General features: G+C 31.7%; 1 protein-coding gene across 1 annotated transcript; it reads right to left on the reverse strand.

Annotated features, from left to right (window-relative positions):
- Positions 1-421: 421 nt before the first annotated feature.
- Positions 422-4,029, reverse strand: LOC108995124 (bet1-like SNARE 1-1). The gene is made up of 5 exons (XM_035689653.1): positions 3,920-4,029; positions 1,422-1,572; positions 846-902; positions 680-739; positions 422-556 (listed from the first exon to the last, which is right to left on the reverse strand). The coding sequence occupies exons 1-5, from the start codon at positions 4,027-4,029 to the stop codon at positions 422-424; spliced, it is 513 nt and encodes a 170-aa protein (XP_035545546.1).
- Positions 4,030-11,512: the final 7,483 nt, after the last annotated feature.

Raw genomic sequence — 11,512 nt, forward strand, 5'->3', positions numbered from 1 at the left:
GGGGACAAAATAGAATAATCCTTGAGCGACATTTTTTTTTATGATGACATTTTTAATCCTTGTTAGTTTCTGGACTTATTTGTTTGTGATGACATTTTTAATAAGTAAGAATAAAACTCTATTGATAGAAAAAGATGTAGCCGAAGTACATCATGACACTTTACACTTTTTTTTTTTTTATAGGAACATGACACTTTACTTGATACTTATTATATGCTTATTTTTCAATGGTTGCAACAAAAGGGAGTTTCATTGTCTGGTGCAGTTGTAGAAGTTTCCTTAGCACTTCAATTCCCCAAGCAGTTTTATTAACACAGTTGGCACAAGAAATGAAAATTTCCTCATCACTTCAATTCTCCAAACTTCTTACCCTATTGTTTACCTAGCTAGGTCGAGTGCAAGCAAAATAATGAGTTTATCCTTAATGATCCTGCCAACTTGTTCTGTTCTTTCCTTGCATGCTTTCCTCTAAACAAATCAAAAGAAGATCTAGGAAAACAACAACGAATGATGCCACAAGTGTAAGCATTCTCCTGCTTGACTTAGTCTCAAATACCTAAAAGGTAAAACAAGCTCATCATAGTATCCAAAAAGCAACCAATGTAGTCTAGAAAAGAAGATAGACTGCAGAAATAATTCTCTATTTATGGGAACGGGAAACTTTATTTATTGTACATACCATCTTGAAATGATCCATGGTTCCTGACAAGACTCCCCTTGATGAATCCATATCGTTGCCCTAAATCAAAAAATGCCACATTGTATAAAAGAAAAGAGAGAGCAAGAAAGAGTGACTAGAAATAGAACAAATAAAATAAAGATGGGCCTACTGTAGCTATACATACCATTCTGTCCAACATGCGGTTATGACTATCCACTTCCTCATTTATATCACCTGACAACTAAAAGTAACAGGCCTTAATATTTGCTTTGGATACTCAAGCTTAAAACTGCAAGAACTTTATAATATGCATGAAGGCATATTATGAAACAGTTTTCTGCTTGCTTAAGCTTCAATTCCAAATAGTTACTGAAGCTTTAACCACTCTCACGGCAGTTTTGATTAGTTATTGCAGTAACAGAATGGAGAAGGCATGCTCCATAAAATTTTGAAGAGCATCATCCAATCTATTTAGAGAATTTTTTCGAAGATGCTCCATTTGGTTTCTTGTGAAGATGGATGAGCACTACAAAAATTTTGATTTTACACAAACAATTCCCTTCTCTATTCCAGATAAATAAACAACATTCTATTTTGTTTTCAACTTCCCATCTCTGCATAAAACCAACTGAAGATAAAAATGCATAGCTCTAGTCCATTGTTTGACCATATAATAAATTATATTCAAGCCAGTCAGGAACTTCCACAACGACTGAACTATGCTATGACAATTAACATTACTTGCTCAGATAAAACTCACTCTCTTCAGTAGAATGACTCTGTCTTGCAATCCATATATTGCTCTTTCATTATCATGCTCATCAATTTCGTGGGAAGAGTAAGAAAATGAGGCCCTGATGCCACCCTCCTCAATTCCATCAAAGAGAGTAGATCTATTGTTACGGTAGTCTCTGCACCCAAGAAATAATACTATAGCTTGAACTATATGCACGTATGATCACCACTACTGTTGCCTGCATGCCACGGACAATAAAAACACACACATACACACATGTTTATATATATATATATATATATATATATAAGAAAATGACTTTTACAGCAACACTTTTCGCCGGGAAATTTATCTATTACGTCGATTTAAAATTCGCCGCAACTAAAAAGGCTTCTACAATTACAATATTTTATTGTGATGCCATAAATCGCCGCAAAAAATTACAAAAAATCGCCGCAAAAAATAAGCAGTAAATTCCACTTCGGCATTCGTCCACTTTGCGTTGGAATTCATCAGCGATTTAAAAATCGCTGCAAATAATGACTTTTTGCGGCGATTTTTTTTGCGGCGATCTTAAAATCGCTGGAAAAAGCCTAATTTCTTGTAGTGGATAAGAGGTAAAAGTGATTTTTTTTTTCTTATGTCTCGGTCAACTTTGAAATGGCAGCATTGATCAGGCCCCTTCTCTTTAATTACTATATTTTTTATTTCTATATTTGCTATTTTTTTTAATCATTAAATTATTCATTAGTTATTTTTTTAAAACCATATTATTTAAAAAAAAATGTTTCATGCAACTAGGCAACGTGCTTTGCACGTTGCTCCCGACCTATAAATATATATATTAACCAAAACATGATCACCAAGTTCATTCAATGTGAAACATGGTTTTCATCAGTTTATAATATAAAGTAAGAAACTGAAATAAAATGGCCAAAGTTAGTTAGCTTGCAATCAATAAAGTCAACCGAATATAGTCTCAAGCTCAACGCGTAGCCGCCCAAGCTCCGCTCAGGCTCAAGTCGTATGGCTCGTGAGCCCTTTTTGGTTTTGGTGCGGTTTAAACAAGAGAAATTTTTTTTGTAATTTTCATTGGAGATTACATGGGCACGTATTTCATTAAATAAAAAGAATATATTATTTTAATAAAAATATTATTATAATTTAAAAAAAATTAAAGATAAAATTAATTAGATTTACAATACAGTTTCTATTTAAAAATTGTATATTGTATTATTTTTTAAATAATAATATGAGATAAAAATAATTGAGATAAAAATTAAATAAAATATTATTAATATTATTTTTTAATATATAATTATTTTAAAAAACATTTATTACATATTATATCTTATATCTTATATAAAAATTTAAAAAAATTATAATAATAAAATAAGATAAAACTTTTACTATTCAAACTCGCCTGCTAACAAACTTTATTAATAAAGCAAACCGATATGACTATACGGGAGAGACTGAATTAAATGCTCTTTGGTAGGTTTCGTATCTTTTCAGGTTGATGGGCGCGGTCCAATAGATTATTAAGTTTATTTATATATTGAGATGAGATAGGATGATTTATAAATAATAATAAAAATAATTTTAATTAATAGTAAAATAATTTGAATTAAAATATTTTATAGAGTTTTAGAAAAATAAATAAAAATATTATAAAGTTAAAATAGTATTATAATATAATTTTTTAATATAATTTTTATTTTGAGATTTAAAAGAGTTGAATTATTTTTTATATTTTGTTTGAAGATTTTGTAATTATTAAGTAATGATTAGATGAAAAAGTTAAAGATTTGAAATTAAAAAATGTTTGTGTTTATGATGTTCAGATATTGAGATAAGATATAATGAGATGAAATAAGATGAGAAGCTCTTGCTACCCAAACTAGGCCTATTGATACGTTTCAATGTTGAGAATTATTTGGTTTGTACAATAATAGTATAAAAGATAAATGATACTTGTTGGTCTAAGACGTGCAAGCCTCGCATATTTTTTTTTAAAATAATGAGTAAATTTAGAATCTATAAAAAAAAATCATTTTTTAATAATGGTCCGTATTTTTTTTTAAATATAATACACGAGGCTTACATATTGTAGGACAATATTTATTATTACTTGGTACAAAATTAATATTGGTTGATACTAGGGGTGGGCAGCGGGGCCCCGCCCCGCTACCCCGACCCGCTTCCGTCCCGCACCCGTGTGGCCAGGCGGACCACCCCGTCCGCCAGATGCGGGGGCGGGACGCATCTGACGCCTTGTCCGGGGGCTGGTGCGGGATGGGGTTGACACCCGCCCCGCCCCGTATAAGCACTGTTCATATATATATATATATATATATATATATATATATATATATAACTACGCATGAAACGACGTCATTTCATGCGTAGGTTTTTTTTTTTTAAACCTAGGCATGAAACGACGTCGTTTCATGCCTGGGTTAATTAGAAATGAAATCTCTCCCTTCCCCGATTCCCTCCCTCGCTCACTCTCAGACTCTCACTTCTCTCTGTCTCTGCCTCGGTGCCTCCCAGTGACCCACCAGCTCCGCTCGTCTCTCCCTCTCTCTGAGTTTCCGGCGCCGCACTCAGCTACCAGCGTCTCCTTCAACATCGCCGTGCGCATCCGGTCCCTCTCTTTGCATCTCCGTCACCTAAGATCCGAAGGTAAGAAACCCTATCCTATTTTATTTTTTTATGATTTATATTTTTAATGGAGATTGGAGGAAGGATGTGGTTTATCGGAGATGGAGGATGGGATTTTGTGAATTGTGTGCTGTGGAGCTTAGATTGTGTATGTGTTTTGGTTTGAAATTTGAATGAGTCCGTGACATAATGCATGTGAATTGTGTTTCTTTTCTCATTTCTGTAATTATTTTGGATTGGATTGGATTTGATTGTGTCTAAAACTCTAATTAATTCGGATTGGAACCCCTAAATTAATTTAGGGTTTCGGATTTGAGCCCTAAATTAATTTAGGGGTTCCAAAGAATTTAGGGTTTCGAAATACTCTAAATAAAAACAAAACAAAACAAATAAAAAAAACAATTGGATATTCGATCTACGGCTAATAATGCGGCCTCCCTCTTTTTGACTTTAATTAGATTTTTGGAATCTCTATAAACAATGCAACACAATCTCTTCAATCTTCATATATTATATTTTTTTAAATTTTTAATTTTTTTAGTTTATTCCTTTCAAACTAATTTAATTTTTCTATTCATTATTCATATATTAAATATTTGATAAAACCTATTCATGTTGATGAAGTTCAAAACCTTTTGATCACAGAAACCTATTCATGTTGATGAAGTTCAGTCTCTATTCATGTTGATGAAGTTTAAAACCTTTTGATCACAGAAAGTTAGAAACCGACAGAACATAATGTATAAATAGGAAAGTGCATGACATTAAAATCTGGTTCGCATCTTTTAGCAATTTCTTAGAAAAATAAAGGTGTGGAAATTAACTTTGTGTGTGTATATATTATCCGCCAATACCCTATTCTAGACTAGTAATGCTAGATATAATTTATACAAGTATACTAAGGATTTTCTTTAAAAAAAATGAGATTCATCATTAAAAAAAAACTATTATTCTTGTAAGTTTCACATTTACTAATTAAGTTTTTTCTTTAAAAAAAAATACACAAGACTTATCTACTCTAAATATCATTTTTCAACCCATGCATAATACTACATTTACGAGAGTAAAAATAAAAATATTTTTCATTATCATCTTTATAATTATTTGATGTTATATTAAGAGATGAAGATTTTAAAAAAATAAATAAATAAATAAAAAGATGTCATTTCTTCGTTAATATTTTTTAATTTGTTGGATGTAGACTTTTCTACCTTACTTAAATAAAGGAAACATCCATATTTTCTTGCCTCATGTAGTGTATTTGTTAATATACTTTATTAACAACATATAGTGTATTTGTTGTTAATATATTTTATTACATTTATAACCAAAGTACACAATATATATATTTACATATATATATAAATGTCAACTGATAGTGTGATACTTTTTTTTATTCTACTTTTTTTTATGTTCATTATATAGTTGTTATGTTTTCTATTATTTCTGATTTTTTGTTTGCTTTAGTTTATGGATATGCCAGCGGATTCGAGTGCGAGCTCTCCTTTCCAGGCCGAGGGCACCCCTACCCCTACACCTACACCTACCCCTCCTACTCATACCCCTACCCCTAGTCCTACGGCACCTTGCCCCACCCCCAAGCCCAGCAAGAAACCTGCTTCAATAGTTTGGAGTCAATTCACCAAACTAGAGGGTGGTGACTCAAGTAACTCCCAAGCCAAGTGTAACCATTGTGGAAAAATTTATGGATGCCACTATAGGAAACATGACACCTCACAATTAAAGGCGTACTTAGAAGAGCAATGCAAAAAAAGTCCAATATTAAGATCATTACAAGAGAAAAGCCAATCTAGGCTAGAAGTTGGACTTCAAAAAATGGTGGATGGGACTAGTGGGGGTGTAAGTTTGAGGGGGTATACTAAGTATGATCCCGATGAGTGTAGAAGACATCTAACTCGTATGGTCATAATGGACGAGCTACATTTTCAAATTGTTGACGGGAAAGGGTTCCAAGGGTATTCTCACTACTTGGAACCAAGGTTTAATATTCTCTCTCGCCACACGGTGGTAAAGGATGTAAAAAAGCATTTTTACATTGAAAATGAGAAGTTGATGGGTCAATTGGCTGATTAATTTGTTTGTCTCACCACTGACACTTGGACATCGATCCAAAATTTTAATTATATGTCTTTGACTGTGCATTTTATTGATTGCCATTGGACATTACAAAAGAAAAATTATAAAATTTTATAAAATCACCGATCATAAGGGTGAGACAGTTGGGAAGGCCTTGGAGGCTTCAATAAAAGAGTAGGGTTTGACCCGAGTTGTTACAGTCACAGTCGATAATGCCTCGTCTAACGATGTTGCATTAGGACATTTGAAAACTTACCTTAGAGAAGCAAATAAGACACTTATAGGTGGTGAGTGTCTGCATGTGAGATGTGCGGCACATATTCTGAATCTGATTGCCACTGATGGTTTGAGAGATTTTCATGACTCGATTGCTCGAGTTAGGACTGCTGTGAGATGGGTGAGATCTTCTCCTTCAAGGTTGGAGAAATTCAAGGTTGTTGCGAGATCGGCGGGTCTAACATCTAAGAAGGGCCTTTGTACTGATATGCCTACACAATGGAACTCAACATTTCTGATGTTGGAGGCGTCCCAAGAATATAGGCTGGCATTTGTATTATTGGGTGACGAAGACATCCAATATGTAAAATATTTTGATGATCACGGGGGATTGGGGAAACCCGTAGCTGATGATTGGGAAATTATAACTATTTTTGTAGAGTTTTTGAGACTTTTTTACAATGTCACTACGAGGTTATCCGGAACTTTGTACCCTACATCCAATGTTGTATGCCAGCAAATATGTAGGGTAAAAGAAGAATTAGATGACATGGTCGCGGGTGGTCACATTAGGCTGTTGGAGATGACATTGATTATGAGGTCAAAGTATAACAAGTATTGAGGAGATTTAACTAGGGCTAATATTTTGTTATATGTAGCTGTCGTCTTTGACCCGAGGTATAAGTTGGATGGCATGATATTTGGATTGGGCCTTGCGTACGGGCAAGTATGGGCGGAGCTTATTGCAGCAAGGGTTCGGGAAACCCTTACTAGATTATTTGATGAGTTTTCCACCCTGCGGGGTGGTAATATTGCGGCACCTACATCTACCCCTTCAGCCCCAGGCTCACAATTTCCTGAAGTCGAGGTTGGGAAAAGGCGTAGATTGGAGTGGGGTGAGAGGTATGAGCAGACCCCCTTCCTCCGGACTTCTGTAGAGGCTCAGTCAGAGATAGACAGATACTTAGCAGCAGAGATTCTACCATTTTCACGAGATTTCGATATATTAAGTTGGTGGAAGGTGAATGCCGTGAAGTATCTCATCCTTGGAGAGATAGCCCGCACACTTTTGGCCATCCTTGTTAGCACAGTAGCCTCAGAGTCGACCTTTAGTACCAGAGGGCGTGTATTAGATTCATTTCGGAGTTCATTAGCTCCTGCCACCGTTGAGACTTTGATTTGCACACAGAATTGGATCAAGGGAACTCCAATTCATGTTCCGGATGTTCTTGAGTATGATGAGGCCGACGTCGAGGAGGAGGGCGATGATCAGTCTGGATCTGGTATTTATTCTAATTTCTTATTTTCATTTATTTATTTTCATTTAATTGATATTCATTAATTTGATTTCAAATTTAATACTTATAATTATACATGAGACGGCGTCTACGGCTACCTCCGATGCAGTATGACTTTTGTATTGGACTCACCATTGCCATGGTTTGCATAATTTCTCCCCTAATTGTTTTTTGCATTTCAAACTTTGTTTCATTTTTATAACTTTTTAATTCTAATTTGTTTTATTTTTAACTTATTAATATTTCAGGTTTTTTGACTTATTAACTTTTATTTTTAACTTATTGATTTTCAGTCTCACAGTAATCGACATTCGACACAACTCAGTGAACTCACAACTACGGCTCCACCCCAAAATCAATTTTCTTAATTTACAATTATTGTAATGTTGCTACAATAGTTAATTATACAATTTGTAATATTTATTTTTTTTAGAAGAGTTTGTAATAGTGTAATAGTTTATTAGTTCTCTTAATTTGTATAATTGTAAACTATTTATTTTAGTATAGTGTTTTACTGCCTTAGTGATGAATATTACTTAATTATTTAATAGTTAAAACTTAATATCTACTTATAAAAAAAAAAGTATTTGTTTTCTGTTTTTAAATTTATATATTTTTTAATCTAAATAATGGGTCCAAAGTGGCCCAAAACGAATTCTGGGCCCAAAGGGGCCCAAAAACTGATTCTGGGCCATTTAGGACCTAGAAAAATGTACTGGGCCAAAGGCCCAGTACATATGCGGAGGTGCGGACGGGTGGGGGCCCAGTACCATATGGGGGGCAGGGGACGGGGGAGGGGTGGCCCCACCCCGTAGGGGGCGGGTACCACCCCTAGTTGATACATTTATTTTACAAGTTGATGTATTAGTTAATTTGATACTACATTCAAATTTTGAGTTAACTTTTTGTGGAGCTAACATTGCCACCTCATTGTCAAGTCAGAGTATAATATATATAATTTAATAGTTAAGAAGTGATTATTAATAAATGTGCATATTTTTTTTAAATATTAAATATTTAAAAATACTTTTAAAGAAAAAAATGCAATTGTACAGATCAGTACCATGGGAATGGGTTTAATTAATTTTAAAAAAACTTTAAAAATTAGTTTTTGGCTGTACGTAAAGAGAAAGTCACCTCCACAAAGACTTATTTGTCGCTTTGCTTTCAATTATTTTGGTTGGGTAGGAATGGGTTTAATTAATTCAGTATTATTTTCCCTACATTATATGGCATATTCACATGAAGGAAGTATGGATGGCACATCATGTATAAATAATACATCATGCGTTTACATACGACATTCTACAGATTCAAAGGACATGAATTTCCTATTTATAACTATTTATAAAGCTAGATATATAGGTGGTAATTAAAGCACCTGATCAACTCTCGTACCACAAAGTAAATGAAATTTAAATTTAAAACTGAAAAATGATTAAAAAAAAAGTTAAAAAGTATTTTTAAGACGTAAATTCAAAAAAACTATAAACTTAGGTTTAATTTGTTTAATATTATTAGGAAAAATGCAAAACTCTAAAATATAAAATAAACATTAAAAATGATTTTAAGACACGTAATAAGTTAAAAAAAAATTATAAACTTGTGTGTTTAAAAAATGTAAATTATATGTTTATAATAATTACTTGGAAAAAGTCCAGTAAATTAAAGTCGAAATCACACGCGCGTACGTGGCCGACTACTACTGATCTGAAGTACTTGTACTTGAAAGCATTTTTTTTTTTTTTTAAATCTCAAAATTAAGTTGGATCGGATCTAAGAAATTGTCATTAATTCATAGCATTTAAACCCCGAGTGATCAAACAATTATTCAAGCCTATAATTAAGAATGTTATAATGCTCTTTACTAGAGTTAAGAATAGAAGAACTATATTGGGATGAAAGAGGATGACATGATGTGGATCAATAAAGATGGATTTCGTTAAATTTAAGAGGAATGTTACAGCTACAAAAAGATTATATAAAAGTAATTCTTTAAATTGATATGAATTGATATGATTTTTTAAATCTATTTTATAATAAAAGTAACAATATTACAATCTGACGAATTACATAAAATCACATCAGTTTATGAGATTATTTTTATGTAATTTCTTTATGACTAAAACATTTCTCTAAATTTAAAGGTTTGGGTTGCATGTAATATTTATTGTTGTCTATGGGTATTGTTTGGACGAATAGTACCTTCTTTTTAATAATACAGATGATTTTTTAAAATAAAGCATGATCTAGAATTACCAACTCCTTTGCAATTAATTTTATTAATGACATTACGCAAATCTTAATGATTAGCTTTGGGATGAAATGATCTGTAATTGCTGCATATAAACTTAAAAATAAGAAAAAAAAAAACTATACATACACACACATATATATACTAGCAGTAGGCAACGTCCAAGGGACATTTGCCTAATTTTTTTTTATTTTTTTATCTAGTGATTAAGGAAGTATTTTTTTAATGATGTTATAAATTTTTTATTTTTTTAAAAATATTTATGATGATTAAAAAATACATGAAAAAAAAATAAAATAATGAAATGAAATATACATTTAGGACATATTTTTGGACTACTTTTTCATTAGTTGTAGCAGTTCTTTTTAGTTAATTAAGAATATTATCATATTTAAATTATGTTAAAACTCTAATTATTTATATAGTTATACTTTTTTAAAAATATTTAACAAAATTTGATCATTTATTTAATGATGAAATATTAGTATTTTATAAACTAAATTTGATAATTTATTTATGATATGATATTTATATATTAATTATCTATTTTAAATTAATTTAAATCAGTATTTAAATTTTTACCATTTGATCAAACTTGGTTACTTTGAAATTAGTGGTATTTGTGTAAAATCTTGTATGGCGTAAGATTTTCTAATTGATAAAAAAAAAGCACGTTTGCCACATCTGTCAAATTGAAGAAAAAAATAAAGTGTAATTTCGAATATTAAAATAGTCTAATATATAAGAATAAAATTATTATTTATTTATGTTCATCATTTATTATGAAATTTAAATTATACTAAAAATTCAAATTAATTAGATAGTTTTTTTCTCTTAAAAATGTACAGTAAAATTTTATCATTTATTTAAGAATAAAAAATTAATATTTTATAAATTAAAGTTGATTTTTAGTGTATGATATAATAAACAGTAATAAGATATGCGAAAAAAAACAGCTTCTTTATTATTCATTTAAAACTAAAAAATCAACATTTTTTTTCACTTTTTCTTTCTTCCTCTCTCTCATTCCCTACGCACAATTGCGGTATTACGTTGCACATTGACATTCACACGGACCAAAAAAAAAAACTATTTACGGTTCATTACTGTTCATCATATTATTGATGAATGGTAATAGGATATGCGAAGAAAAAAAAAACTGATTTACTGTTTATACTGTTAATAAACAGTAATAAATAGTATATTTATAGATACTTTTAAGTAATAGGAAGGTATATTTATATATTTGAATTTACATGAATATTATACATGAGATCGAAGACTGGAGCCGGCCGATCTTTAGTGAGCGCCTCCCAGCCGGCCGGCGCCTAAAAAGTAGGCTAATTGAATGTAGTGTTGGCATTGGCATCGACCCCCAACCACTTAGTTGCCTTCCTCACAACTGCCCAATATTGCTTCTACGTTTAAAATAGTCTTCGCTCAGTCCTCCTCTTTTTGAAAAGTCTTTAGGGTCTTTATCTGCTTCCCAACCACATTATCATATATTAATATATATATATATACACATATATATATTCATTGCATGCTAAAATAAAATAGTAACTCCAATAGTACTATCATGATCT

This window comes from Juglans regia, chromosome 4 (genome assembly GCF_001411555.2).
Source record: "Juglans regia cultivar Chandler chromosome 4, Walnut 2.0, whole genome shotgun sequence".
In the NCBI taxonomy this organism is placed as follows: domain Eukaryota; kingdom Viridiplantae; phylum Streptophyta; class Magnoliopsida; order Fagales; family Juglandaceae; genus Juglans; species Juglans regia.